Here is a 15,142-nt window from a genome sequence, read left to right on the forward strand (position 1 = left end):
TACCACAAATCACACCTATTTAAAATGTGCCTGTGAGGTTTAAGCTTGCAGTAGTTTATATGCTGCTGAAAACAGCTCTGGAAGATTGATACAGGGCTTTCCTCAATATGAGGTAGAAAACTGTCTTTTAATTCATCTGTTTTGCCTGTGAAGTTCCTAGTTCCAGTGAGAAATCAAACCCCCTTTTCAAAATGTATTTAACTTACCAGCTTGCCTTGGTAATTCTTAACAAGAGGGGTAAAACCCCCAATATAAATGTTACACTGACATGCTCTATTGGAAGTGTAAATATTGGAAGTGAATTTTGGTGCAGAGCTAATTCATGCTACAAAAGAAGCTGCTACTCTGAACAAAGATGATGCTGTTTTCATGGTGTTCCAGGTTACAGGAGCCAAGTGTCAGACCAGTTGCTTCAAACAAGGATGCTGCAAATGCAGAGCTTGTCCTTGATGTTTCTCCAAAGACTCAACGAGTTTTGCTGAAAAAGAAGGTACCAGGACACATTTGACTTTTTTTTTTTATCATACTGTTGCTATGTGCTGAAGTAAAATCAAATGCTGAAAGTAGGACAACATTAAAAAAAAAGTTCAGACTTTTAAAGGGTAGAGAAAGACTGCAAAGTGATAGGTTATTGTGAATTGTGGTGGTGCTTCTGTATAAGACTTTCATAGGGGTAAAGGTGACAGAAAAAGGAATTGGAATATAGTGACAAGGAAGGTTGTAAATGCCTCCAAGACAACAGAATGTTGTATATTGGATATTCTCATGAAGTTACAAGGTAGGACATGCTTCCTTTTTGGGAGCATTGTAAGCCCAGTCATGTATTTCTGGAGCTCTTAAGAAATAGAAACTGTGTTTAAAGATCACTGAAATTAACAAACAGCTTTTCAATGCAACTCTGCATCCAGCTGCTGTTGTGTACTCATTGAATATCAGAGTTCAATCAGAAGCCTTTATCCAAACTAGTTCCTAATTCTAGTTCAGGGCTGTGAAGTTAAATATATACAAATCATTCCAGGAATTATAGTTCAAAGCCTCTGATAGCAAAATAGAACAAAAATACTTGCTCTGTACTGTAGTTAAGTGTTGAATTTTTCTGTAACAGGAGCCAGGCAAGCGATCCCAGCTCTGGAGGATGACAGAGTCAGGAATGCTTTGCCATGAAGGTTCTTCAGTTCCTCATAACCCCCACAAAGCTTCTCCTCGCTCCGAGGACTCCAGTATGATTTTAGATATCGCAGGCCTGGCAGCTGTCACAGATAACAGGTATTGAAATACAGTTCCTCAGGAAACTGGTGGGGATTTCTAACAATGTCTTTCAAAATGTACTTCATGTGATATTCCCTGAGTATGGAAAGACATTGTTCTTTCCATACATGAAAGAGCTGGATATTATCTAGTTTTATAAAAACCATCTCACGATCACCTGTGTGACTTGAAAATACTTATAAAAGCATAGCTGATGCCTTTGCAGCAGAGCACTTCAGGAGATTAGGGGGGCAAAACAAATGTTCAGCAGTAACACAAGTGCAGAGTAGAAGCCCTGAGGTGCATCCTCTGAGCTCTGGGCCTCCCTGCAGGTACGAGCCCCTGATGCTGAGGCGGCCGGACCAGCGGCGCAGCACCACCCAGAGCTGGAGCTTCAGGGATGGGAAGCTCACCTGTGGCATCCATGGCCTTGTTGTCCAAGTCAGTACTGAGTATATGTTGATCTGTTTTGTTTGTTGCTGATGTGGGTGAGTCATTTGGGCTTAGTGTTGAAGTGAACTAAAAGCTTTGAGGCAAGTTCAGAATATGGAGCAAGGAGAACTTGTGCGGGCGGCTTATGTTTTATGTTTGATTCTTCTTATTAATTTCAAATAATTGTACTATTAATTAGAAATGAGAAAAGTATTTTAATTAGTACTGTGATATTGCATTGATCATTTTGTGATTGAATTGCTGCAGTTATTTAGTTACTACTTGAAGCAACCAAAAAAGCACTGTATTTCTGTCTTTAGATGTTGAATCAGTATGGATTTACATTCTCATATACAGGTCCAGGGTTTGTCTTTTAAAAAGCATCTTGTTATTTTGGAAAACTTTTCAGGAAGGGCTTTCCAATGTCCCTTGATGATGTAATAACTTCAGTTTTAAACATGCAGTGGGAATACTAAATTCCCACTTACTTATCAATCACCCACCTAATTATCAATTGCTTAATTATTGATCTTAGCCATTTCTTCTATCTGCCAACTGATTGAACATGAGTTAGCAGAAACTTTAGTAATATCAAGTAAAATGCTGTTGAACTGCTCTTCTTTTAGTTCTGGCACATAAGGAGAGGAAAGTAAAACACGGCTTTAAATATATGTAAATAGTTATCTAAAGTATTTACCTATCACTTAATTACTTAATTTTCTTTCCTTACTCTTTTTTCTTTCTCCAGGCAAAGGGAGGAATGCAGGGTCTTCATGATGGAGCTGAAGTTGTTTTAGGTCCTGATAACTCCCTTGAGCTTTTGGGGCCAGTTCCACCTGAACAGCAGTTCACAAACCAAAAGATGAGGCCTGGCTCAGGAATACTGGCTGTGAGAGTCATCAGAGATGGGCCAACCAGAGTTCTGCAGGTGACAGCCCTTCTTTAACTAGAATCTAGTTCCATTCTTTGCTTTTACTGGAAATACAGTTTTTCTGAATTACATCTTAAATCCAAAGCTGCCTTTATAATGACATGAAGAGGATGGGAATATCATAAGCCAGAAGTAATTGCTGCTAAAGTTTTGCTTGTCCTTAATTTTTTAAAAAGATAATTTGCAAAGGTAGGACAACATAGCTTTTATATATATTTATATATATATATAAAGGAAAAGGATCATTATAGTAATTTTTTTTTTTTTTCAGATAACTGATTCTAACCAACGTAGAAATGATCGTTCATTCACTGAAGGAGAAGAACTTCCAGTCACAGAACAAGATCTGCGCAAGTTCAAAAATCCAGATACAGAGCAGGAATTAGAAGTGAGATATGACAACTGTCCTTGGCTTTTTTATTTTCATTTTCCTGTCTAGATTTCAGGAGGGGGATGATTGTCACTAACCTCTCCTGATGATGACCTCGTGTTATGAACTTTAGATTTTCCTGCTATGACTTCTCATTCTTAGAATTTGGGTTAATACACCTTAACCCTCTTGATTCTAAGACTAATTGTCAGTGAACTGCTCAATCTCTCTGGAGATGATTCTAAAAAAATAATTTCTTTGCAGAAATGTGTATTTGATATCACAGGTTTTTCAGTGTTGGTTTGTTAGTGATGGGTTTTTCCCCTTCTTTTCTCAGGTGCTTGTGAAACTGGAAGGTGGAATAGGATTGTCTTTGGTCAACAAAGTCCCTGAAGAGCTTGTGTTTGCAAGCCTCACCAGAATTTATGTCCACTACACTCAGCTCTCCACCAGTCAGATGCTAGAGCTCAGTGTGCATGACATACAGGTATTTGCCATTTTGAAACTCATTTGAAATTCATTTATTCACAGATCTTCTTCAGTTTTTTGAGTCATAGTAGGTTTGAAAGATGTTTATAGCTGTGACTGAGATTTTAATTTTTAAAAACCATTGTAGTTTCAATTCTGTTTTCTGTCCATTGTGTAGGTGGACAACCAACTTATTGGCACCACACGGCCTTTTGTGCTCTTTCTGACACCCAGGATGAGTGAGAATGAGCCCCTGGACCTTGGGCCTGCTGTGCAAGTCAATGCCATGAAATTTCCCAGTAAAAATGCACTGACTGATATATACAAGGTAAACCACAATGTTTTGTTTGCATAACTTAGATATTACTTTGCTTAAATGACCCTGTTTTTTATTTTTACTTGTAATCTGGATTTGGTGGTTTATGAAATACACTTTGTTGAATCAATTCTGAAGCTTAAAAGGATGCAGTGTCCACCTTCTCATGCTCATGGTGTTTAAAGCTACAGTGCAGTGATGAACAGGGTAATAAGTATGTTTAAAAATGTGACAAATCAGTCCAGACCCCTGTCTGTCCATGTCTGTGGCCTTATTATTCGAGGCAGTTATTATCTCCTGAGAACTGTAGTGCAGTGAACCAGAATATCTATGCTTTGCCCTTCAGGAGTTGAGTACAAGGTTATAAATTCTCTCTGATAAGCTGTTACCTTGCTGCATAAACCCAGTTCTGTGCTCTGCAGCCATTTGGAAACATTGGCTGTAAATTTATCCCCCAACTGTGGTATGTACTGTGAGGGCAAAACTGAGTTTACTTTCTCACTTGGAATCTTCACACATGTATTTTGACTCTTTTGAAAAGCAGCTGATTATAGTGTTGGAAATGCAGCTAAGATTTTGAAGTGTTAGGATTAGGTAATAAAGCACAATGCCTTCCACAAACCTGAAATCATCATCACTAGTTGTAGGTAAGTTGAAGTGAAGAAAGCTGCCAAAGACATTTTGAAGGTGGGAGTCTTGCTACAAATCCATGAAAGTGAAAATATTCCATTGAAATAGAACATGTTGCCCTTTTAAATAACTTACATGGATTATATTTCTGGTGTTAATGCTGTAAACTGAGACTTGTTTATCTCTGCAGCATCTGATGATCACTGCCCGAAAGTTCACAGTTCAAATTGAGGAGAAGCTGCTTCTGAAGCTATTGAGTTTCTTTGGCTATGACCAGTCAGAATCAGGTGTGGTATAAAATTGCACAGCCCACTTTTCCAGTGTACAGAAGTGTTATATCTTTGCTATGATCTTTGCATATAAAATAAGCAGAAAACACCAGCACACTCTTGGCTATGTGGGATCTCCCACTCTTGAGCAGAGCTGGAAATGCCTCAGTGGCCCCTGTGCAGCTGTTCATGGATGTTGCAGAGCTCAGGTGATGGCCCAAGGACAGCCTGTCTCTGGAAGGAGTTCAGTATTCATTTTCAGTTCCTGTATTTGGATTCATCTGAACTGGGATAAAAGAAATTGTGTCATTAATTTAGCAAGCCAATTTGTTTAGTGATTTGTTTAGTTTGTTTATTTAACCCAGGGCTGGAAGTGGGATCTGTGTTAATTTGTTCCTTGGGCAGTTCCTCTTGCTTCAGTGCAAGAAAATTTTGTCTGACCTTTGTTGTGGCATCCATACCCCTGGTTTTAATTGTAATGTAAGTTTTTGTTCATTCACTGAGGCAAGACAGACCTTTTCAATCTTCTGATCTCATAGATGCTATTCTAATCCTCCTATTTTAGTGTTTATCTGTTCTTTGGAAACTTTCTGAAATGTTTGTTTTGGAGTGGCAATTGAAAAAGTCACTTCTATTATGCAGTAGCCTGTGTACTGTTACATAATAACTGTCACAGGAAAAGAACTATTTTTGGCATGATTCCAAATGGGGCCAAGCCTACAAACGATGCTCCAGAGTTCTGTCTTGCTAATCCACACTATCCTCTGAATTGTCTCTGGAAAAATAACTGTTTTGCATTTCACAGAAGACTTAAAAACTTAGATCTCTGGTGATGAAGAAGTAAAACTTTTGAGTTTTGCTCTTAGCCTTTCAATTAATCTCCCTTTTGTTCTGGTTGACCCTGTTCCTTTTGCTTTTTTTTTCTTACTTACTGTATATTATTTGTAGTTTATCTGCTGATGTCATCCTAGATTCAGACAAAAATAATTTCCTCATTTAACGTGTTAGTTAGCATGTTTTATTGTTCACAAGTCTGAGTTCATAAGATGTGATCATCTTTTGTCTTTGCCCTGCTTCCTCATGCCACCCAGGTGCTCTTACAAATAACATGAGCCTGTTAATGTCAACTGAATTTGAGTCACTTTCCATGAAAATTGATTTACTGGATGCCCTCCATTTATGCCTGCTGTCCATGTGTAGTGAATATTTGAAAGCTTGCTTTGTGCATTATATTCCTAGTTAAGTGTGTAAGGAATTGTAGAGAAAGTAGAGGGAGGAAAGCACTTTGTATGAGCATGGCTGCATAGTAGGAAAATTGCATAGTCATGTGTTATCTCCTTGTTTCTGTGGCTGATAAAGAGAAATTAGAAGTGAGATTAAAAGCTCAAATAACAGGTTTTAGAGATGCAGAGAGATCTGACAAAAACTCTTGAGCCTCAGAGGTCAACTTCATGTCACAAGGCATGAGTAATTTTGCTGGCTACACCAGCGGTCACACATACTTTTTATTTGTGCAGAGGATTGTTAACTCTTAACAGAACGTGCATTCCTAACCCCATATTTATTTATCTTTAATTGGTTCTGATTCCTGTGTTTTGTCTGGATGCAGAGGTTGAAAATTATGATGAAAACCTCCATGAGAAGGTTGTTGAACAAAGTGGAGGACAGAAACGATACTACTTTGAAAATCTGAAAATCAGCGTGCCTCAAATCAAGCTGAGTGTCTTGACTTCCAACAAGCTTCCTTTGGATCTCAAGGTACATTTAATTAGCATCATTTCCAGTGTCTTCTGTAGTAATCCTTCATTTTTGTAATTTCAGTTGAAGCACAGCCAACTGGACCTAATGACTCACTGCTTTACAAAGGACCTTAGTTACAATAATGGAAGTGTAAAGAGCTTAAAGGGAATTACTATCATAATATAAAAAGTTATTCAACTTAGAGGGCAGAAACACAGGACAGCTCTTAGTGTTTTCATCCAAAAAATGTTATTTCATTGGAACTAGAGAATTTGCACGAGCACTGTGCAATATAGTCAAAAATTAAAGTGAACTGAGATTGAGTATGAACTTGAAATAGGTGGGAAGTCTGGTGTTTTTCATATGGTCATAAATCTGGCACAGTTGGTAAGTGAACCAGGGATTCCAGATTATGGCCAAAGCATAATCTCATCCAGTGTTCCTAAATCATGTGTTAGGACCTTCCTGACACAAAGTGGCAGCAATCAAATCAGCCACTTCAAAAATGATTAATTTAACATTTCAGTCAGAAATACTTCACTTCTCTCTGAGCTAATACAATTATTCCCCTCCAAGGTGGGAGAGTTGAAACAAAACAAATCAACCAGACCATAAAAACCCTCCCAATTGTGGAGGAACTGAGCTGCTGCCTTTTCAGAAACCAAAACTGAGACACCAACTGGGCTTTTTTGTCCTTGACATGAAGGACATCATGGCAAGCAAGCTTCTGAAGAAGTTTAGTGTCATGGAGTCTTACCAAGATAATCCAGAAGATCACCACTCCTACATTATTGTATTCTTTTTACAGAATCCTTGTGCTGAGGGCAGTTCAGTAACTAGTTGGGTTATTCCTAGCTATAATATTTCTTAGCTGTGATATTCTTTACTGCTAAATAATAGCAGCAGTGTCCTGAGTATGTAGCTGCACTTCAGTTTCACCATGAGAACCTGTGTAATTCCATTAGCTGAAATGCAGAGAGGAAGCAGAGCTAGTGGTGAGTGCCTTTAAGAACCCAGCACTGTGCACTGTTCTGTTTGGATTTCCCAGCACCTTTGGAATAGGATTGCACATGGATCCATCTTGGCAGCCACCAGCAGTGTTCCCAAGAGAAAACTTGGCACATACATGATTCCCATAATGTTAACAGTCCCTGCATGTTCTGTATATTGACTTTCACAGAAAGAGCTCAATTCAGTTCTGTAGCACAGGAGAGTTCAGAGTAGGAGGGAGAGAATAATCACAGTAGAGCCTTTGTGGAAGTTTTTCTAACTACCTCTAATGTTTCTGGCTTGGACATGGCTGTCTGGTAATTTGGTGTAGACAGATTATTTTTATTAGGTACCGGTATTAACAAAGTTGCCTCATATAATATCTGATAGTTAAACAGGAAATTACTTCCTACCCAAGTGAATAATGAGGACTACTCTGGTTGGCCATCCATTTACTGAAAAAATAAATAGCTCTTTTCTTACTTGCAAACTTCACTCAGACTTGTAAGTTGCCTTAATTGCCTGCAGATGGCACAAAAACTCATGTTCCTTGTACCAGGCAGCTTTGGTGATAAATGTGTAAAGATAAAACATCAGTGTGAAGCTTCTTGCCTTCTTCAGAGCTGATGTTGGTGAGAGTGCAAATGCCATTATCAAGACCTGAAGAAGAAGGGGCCGCTTTCTGTCTTAAAAAAATTAGTTTTCTTAAATTTTTTTTCAAAATTATTTTATTTATGTGTATCTGTTATTTCGATGTATAGCTTGTCCACCTTAAATGTGTTTTTTTATGTATAAATTGTACAAAGTACAGATGGCCTATGAGCTAATTATAGTCTTTGTTTTCTTCCTTGAAAAATAATGGGAAAACTAGTTTAAAGAATTTCTTTAGACCACATAAATGAGCCTCAGGCTTACAGGAAATTATGTATGTTATTCTAGCTCATCCTGACACTTAATCCCTTCACAGAAGTTCAGCAGGGTGGAAAATAGCTAATTTTGTCAAGGAAATTCATTTGGGGGTAGAGTTTAATTGAATATTAGAACAATATAGCAAAGTTATAATGGAATCTTAGACACATTTTAGTTTGAAATATTCCTGTCAAGTGTGGGAAACAGATTGTATTGAGAACTTGGAGACTCTTGAGTTATTGAAGAAATGCAGTGCTAAGAAGTTATTAATGCTTAGATTGAAAGCTTTGTGAGTGACTGCTCTCTGTAGCAAAGTGTCCACACTGCAGTGGTGGAGAACTCCAGCAGCTTCAGAGAATTTTGATTTGTTACCGTTTAAAGGCTGCTGTGAATGAGAAGCAGAGAGAAGAATTACAATGGCAATATCTTTTATTTACTCAGGCATTGAAAAGCACACTGGGCTTCCCTCTGATCCGATTTGAAGATGCTGTGATTAATCTGGATCCTTTCACTCGGGTCCATCCATATGAAACTCAGGAGTTCATCATTAATGACATTCTGAAACACTTCAGGGAGGTCAGTGTCAAAGATTCTGTTGTGGCAAAGGTTGAGCTTCTCTTGGTTGAGGAGTTCACTGAATATATGGGAACTCTTTCCTGACTATGAACTGTTAGTGCAGTGTTGTTTCTTTGGTGTATGGAGAAGTAGTATCCTGGAAGAATTCTAAGAATACACTGCATTTTAACATGAAACTGTTGTTAATTTTACTGGTATTTGAGTGTTGATTTCTCTAATAAACCTACCTGGGTTGGCATAAGCTTCTGTTGGGGGTGGGATGTTTATTTTCTTTCCATCACCCTTGCTGGGGTTAATGTGATCAATAAGAAATATTTCATTCCTCCTTTTGATTTTACAGGAGCTGCTGAGTCAGGCAGCAAGGATTCTAGGTTCTGTGGATTTCCTTGGCAACCCTATGGGTCTACTGAATGATGTTTCAGAAGGTGTTAGTGGACTTATAAAGTATGGCAATGTGGGTGGTCTCATCAGAAATGTCACTCATGGAGTATCAAACTCTGCTGCAAAGGTAAAAACTGTGATATGAAAGTTTGCTATAACAATAAGCAAAAAATAGGCAAGAAGTCAAATAGAACTACTGACCATGCTTGAATTGCTTTATGTCCTGTTTGTTTTGCAAAAATTGTATTTGAAGTGTAGATTTTGTTTTTCTTAAATCTTTTCTATACATCCCAGGGATGCCAGAAACAGAAGTCAGTGCAGAACTGTTATTGCTGTACAGATACTTGCAAGCTGAATCAACAGTTCATCAAAATGAGAAGTAATTTGCTCTTATATGCAAATGAACAAAGCTGTGTTAAGTTATGTATATAATCTACATAGAGAGCACTAGAGAAAGGTAGTGTATTTAAAGAGTTATTTAGTATAACAGGAGTTGTTAGCTGTTATTTTTGAGAAGTGATTAAGCTAATGTGAATAGCAATTATTGTGCTGGCACTTGAGGTTTGGGGGGTTTTGTGCCACGTAGCAACAAACGAAGGAATTTCTAAATTGCTTTGTATTTATCAGTAGTTTAGTTACAAAGTCTCTGCATGGTGAACATTCTTTTGTCCTTCCTGATAACAGCTGATGGAATTCAATTGTATCAGTGAAAATAACTGTATTTAGTGCCCAAGAGAGGGATGATCTGAGGCAGGAGTCAGAAATAGGAAGCAATTTGGATCATGGTTGATGCTGTACTTGATACTTAGCAAACCTATGTTCCTGAAATGTTTTACTACATACATGGTGTGTCAGCATGAGCCCCTTCATGAGTACAACTGCAGTAATGCTTTTTTGACACAAGGTAAGTTGGTAAGTTTGGTTTTGTGAAAATTCTTCATTTTCTGTTATTATCATTTTCCTAATGCATAAGTTTGTACGTGTGTATTGTCAGGGTTCATCCTTTAACAGCCTTTCCCAATTAATTGTATACAAGGAAATCTGCTTTTTTTCCTCCTTAGTGAAAAAAGGTAATTCAGATGGTGTAAAATGCAGAGCCTGTGTAATTACAGAGAGCTCAAAACTAACATTATCAAACCTAGTCCATCACCAAGTGCAGAGCTGGATCTGGCCCAGAGAGCTGAGCCCTGAGGAAAGATGACATGCACATTTTCTGTCAGAATCATCTTGTTTTTAGCATTAGCCTATTTTTCAGAGTTTCAAGAAAAATTCAAACAAAATACTATGTTGATATTCCTGCCTTCACCACCTAGTAGGTGGTGCTGTAATTCTCGGCACTGCAAATACAAGCAGTCTGGTAGAAGACTTGCTGAGCTTCTGGAAGGCAGCTGTATCTGTGTGCAAATGAGTACTTTTGTCCATGTTTTGTCCTCGTGGTTGTAGTCTCTGGTGACCCATCCACTCCACCCAATAGAGTATGTTTCTTTAGAGTTTCCTTTCTATAAAGTGTTGCTTCCTCATCACAGTCACATCTGCAGCAACAGTCTCATAAATCTTCCTTTAAAAGGCACGAGCCTTCCTCTGTTTCCCACAAGGGCAAGGTCATTCTTTGAACTTTGGAGTCATTTGTAACCAAGGGGTTTGTGAAGGAAGATTTTCAAAGGCAGAAGGGCAGTTGGATGCTGAACTCCTTTCAAAATTCAACAGGAGCTGAGGGCCTGCTTCCCATTTATACCTTTGAAAATCACCCCATGTACTATTTATTTGTCTTCCCAGGTATTTTTTTTCCTTTCTCCTTGATATTATCAGAAATGTCTCTGTGATGCAAGTCCCACACAGTTCCCTTTTCAAAGCTTTTTATATGGTTTATGTATTTGTCCTTTTGGAACAAGGAGAGAAATCCATAATTTAAGAAGGTTTAGTAGTACATTGTGGAGCTCTTTGATGAATCCTCCTTCCAAATGTTGAATCTTAATTCTGCTCTGTAGAAGACAATGAAAACACTCAATGATAAAAAAGGCTCCAATAGTCAGGTTAGATTCTTCCTTATGTGTTGCATTGCTTTCAGGCATTTAAATCTGCTCAAAAACTAAGCCAGGAGTGTCCATCAGATAAAAAAATTGGCATTTCAAGTACAGTTTGGGATGTGTTTTGTTCATGGTACAACATAGAAATTTGTCTTTTACTCTCTGTTCTACCTTGTGTGTGCCTTATGACTGTGTCTAGAATGTGTAAAGTATTAGTAAAGAAAACTATGTGAAGAGAAAAAACAATTTGAGTTAGTCAAGAGAAACAAAACTGAAACAATGGGTCCCTTTTATCTTGCTGGTGGTGCTCCAGGAAGGTATTTTTAAGTATATTTTCACTGCATAAATTTTCACCTGATTCAGCTGTGCCACAGAGGGCTCTTGTCTTTGCAACTTATTTTGTGGATCTGGTAACTAAAGCAGCCAAAACTAGAGGAGCCTGTATCCTGCACAGGCACTGAGGGCTGGGAAAAATTTCCATTTTGACTGTTTGACTACCTGACTTATGAAGTGCCTTAAAATAAAAATCTGTCCTAGGTTTTAAGATGAGTTAGCTATTAAGGTGTGAGTAGATAGATAAACAAAGAGTAAAGCTATAATCATGGCTTTAAAAGTAACACTGCTCTGCTGAATCAAGAAGTAAGCTATTGGAGTTGTATCTGGTTTTGTCATTTTATTGCTTTTCTATTTTATAGTTGTGCTGATTATCCCTGTAATGGCTTTTCCATGCATTTCAGAGCACGCAGTGGGTAATGCCTTCTTTCAAGTGGAGAGCTGCAGTGTATTTAAATTGGCACAAAACCTTAGGTTAAATAAAGTTCACTACAGACAGTTTTGTAGTTTTTATCCCTTAGAGATTCCAAGTTCTGTATTTTAAAAAGTTCTTTGATCCTAAATATAGACACCAGAGGGAATTTCATTCCCTCTGAATGGAGCCTTCTATAGTTGCCATATGCGTAGAAATGTCTCACATTCTTTGCATCCATACTTTTTTTATTTCCCCCATTAGGCATGATAGAACTAAACCCTCAGTTGTTCTGTTTCAGATGTTTCAATTAGAAATTAATATTGAACACTGAATTAGCAGCTGAACAAAACTGTCTGTAGCTTGTGTTCTCCAAATGGAAAAGTGTGGTTGTATCTATTATTGGCAAATAGGTGTTGCTGACATAGTGGTAAAGGATTGAAAAGATTCACAACTTGTCAATATTTAATGTGTCTGGCCTCTACCATGAATTCTCTTATCTTTTAGGAATTATGAGCACATAGCAGTGTAGCTGTTATGACTCTGAGGTTAGGATATAGCATGGAAATAATTGGTGTGTACCTCCCTTCCTCTTGAGAAAAAGAATTTAATGAACTTCATGAGAGAGCTTAGTTTTCATACTGAACTTTGAAGTTTCCAGTTTAATTAGGCTTCTTAAGGAAAGGTAAGCCATCAGTCACAGCTGCATTTCCCTGTTAGGTTTTTGGGAATCATGCAGGGTTCTGGGAGACAGGCTTCCTTCCAGGAGCAGAGACCTGAGATGCCAAAACTTCCCTAGAGTGGAGTTGCAGCAAATTGCATTTGAGTGTCTGTTTTCTTTTATAGCTAATTTCTGCTCTGGACTTTGATTTCTATCTATTCCTGAGTTCAGATTGATGGCAGAGGTGCTTAACAGAGGTAGGAAAAGTGGTGAGGTGTTAGAACCAGGTAAGAAAAGGCTAGTAAGGATGCTCCTGGTGAGTGTTTGGTGTGGAGGCATTTGCAGAACAGGAACATGAAAGCAACACAAAGGGAAATGGGAGTTTTAACCCTTCTTGTAAGATAAATCAAAACAGAATTTTAAGTGGTTGGCAATGACAGGAAGATAAAGATAACTGAATGGAAAATAAAGAGGAAATAAAAAATGGATTATTTAAAAATAAATCTTGAACAAGTGTTTAACTTGCATGAATGTTAACTTTAACAAAGTTGGCAGTAAATACAATGAGAAGTGGCTGTAGCTGAACTCAGAAGGAAGGTACAGTTTGAACAGGCTCTACCCAAAACCAGAGAGGTTTCTAAAACAAAGCTGATGGTTCCCTTTTGTTTGAGGTTTCTTAGTTCATTTAACCAACCACTCCTTTTTGACACCATTCTGAAGGAAGAACAACTACCATTCTCCCATCTTTGGAGTAACTGCAGTTCAGCTCTGGCAACATTAGCTCAAAATGCCAAGGAAGTTGGCAGAAAATGCAATCCTATCTTGATGTCAGGGAACTTCCTTTGTACATGAAGCCTGAGAAGGAAATGGATGTGGTGTTTTCCTCAGAAGAGTCTTAAACAGAACCATCAAGTGATGCTGTAGAAAGGTCATGGTGGTGTTTGTGTTCTAAGTTTGCTGAGTGTCCTACCACTCTGTATTTTAATGATGTTTGTTTGATTCCTGGCTCTTCTCCTTAACTCCTAGGAGCAGAATGTGTGTGGTTACTGTCAGTCTCACTGCATAAAGGTGAAGAAGGCTGGAATACATGTCATCTTTCTGGGCAACCTTACAGGCTGGAATTCAGGTTTTCCTTCAGGAAAACTGGCAATCATCCCTTACAAAGGGTAGTTGAGGTTTTGAAATACTGGGATTTAGCAGCATTTACCATAATTTTTTCTCTTCCAAAAGTGATTTATACAGTTTGGGTCAAATGTAGCTTTTTCTGCATTCTTTTCAGTGTAATCTTTATCTTTCCCAGTGTAGCATAGAAGCTCCTGCAGCCTGTCCTGGTGGACCTGCAGATTTGTCATAATTTAACTTGCATTTCATCCACAGATATCCACAATGTGCAGATCATGAGGTGGAAACCAACTGAAATTCCCAGGCAGAAATGTTGAGTACTGGATGAACATTACAGATGAGGCCATTTCCCCATTTCCTGCTAATTTGAAAAGACAGCAAGTTTTATGACCAATTAGTGGCAGTCAGAAGCCATGGAAAGTGTCAGTTTTAATGTGCAGAACATCTGGTATCTGCAATTAGTATCTTTGAAAGAGGTTTTGGGATAAAGGATCATCTTTGAGAAGTTAGAAGTATTATTTTGTTCTTCCTGGTTTTCATTTGTACCATGGGATAAAATGTGTGTGGCCAGCATCTAGGCTAAAAGTTTTCTTCTCAATTTGGTTTAAATTCAGCCTTTTTTTTTTTACAAAGCTTCTTACACAAAGTGAACATACTTTAGTGTGTTTTTATGTGGAGAAATGGGTAGATTGAACAGAAATGGTGATATATTCTGTGGGAAGAACTGGTTTAATGTGGACTTAATGTCCTAAATGTTCCCTTTTCAAAAGCAAAGTGACACATTGGTGGCAGCTTTGAATGAGCCTTAGCCAGGAGAAATTGCTCAGTTGGCAATGAGAGTCTTGCAACATGGAGATGCACAGCTGATAGAGGAATGTACAGGTGACCATTTGACAATTGAAAAAAGAGAGATTTAGAGAGGGTAAAGTTTTATACCTGCTCTAGAGCTTCATTTCAAAGGGGTTTACCAGCTGATTTTCCTGTAAAATGAAATGCATTGTTCCTGTTTTGCTGACTCATTGGAGAATTCAGTGAGCAAAGGAGAATTTAAAATGAGGTATGCAAAGAGTTGCCAAGTCATGAATTGTGACATTGGAAATAAGCATTTATCATAGATTAAATGAAATTTAGTTTTAACTTGAAGTTTTTGGGTGGTTACAGGTCAGGTGGAGATGTACATCTATCCCATATACCACCATTGGCATCTAAAGGAGAAAAAATGAGTTTGAAATTCATAATTTCAGTCTTGATAAATGGCTGACTGCACCTCCCTACTGTGTATTTGAAGTTGTAGAGTTGAGTAGAAAATGCTAAATAGTACAGACTT

The 15,142-nt window shown here is 38.0% G+C and overlaps 1 protein-coding gene across 5 annotated transcripts in view; it reads left to right on the forward strand.

Moving 5' to 3' along the window:
• Positions 1–15,142, forward strand: part of VPS13D (vacuolar protein sorting 13 homolog D) — a 96,099-nt gene that overhangs the window by 48,375 nt on the left and 32,582 nt on the right. For all 5 annotated transcript variants that reach the window (XM_079326112.1, XM_079326108.1, XM_079326111.1 and 2 more), the window contains 11 exons: positions 382–490; positions 1,106–1,266; positions 1,581–1,689; positions 2,429–2,608; positions 2,883–2,999; positions 3,319–3,468; positions 3,628–3,777; positions 4,586–4,682; positions 6,274–6,422; positions 8,745–8,879; positions 9,220–9,387. In XM_079326112.1, coding sequence (XP_079182238.1) covers positions 382–490; positions 1,106–1,266; positions 1,581–1,689; positions 2,429–2,608; positions 2,883–2,999; positions 3,319–3,468; positions 3,628–3,777; positions 4,586–4,682; positions 6,274–6,422; positions 8,745–8,879; positions 9,220–9,387 — 1,525 coding nt within the window. The remainder of the gene's footprint in view (positions 1–381; positions 491–1,105; positions 1,267–1,580; positions 1,690–2,428; positions 2,609–2,882; positions 3,000–3,318; positions 3,469–3,627; positions 3,778–4,585; positions 4,683–6,273; positions 6,423–8,744; positions 8,880–9,219; positions 9,388–15,142) is intronic.

This window comes from Erithacus rubecula (genome assembly GCF_903797595.1).
Source record: "Erithacus rubecula genome assembly, chromosome: 24".
NCBI lineage: Eukaryota > Metazoa > Chordata > Aves > Passeriformes > Muscicapidae > Erithacus > Erithacus rubecula.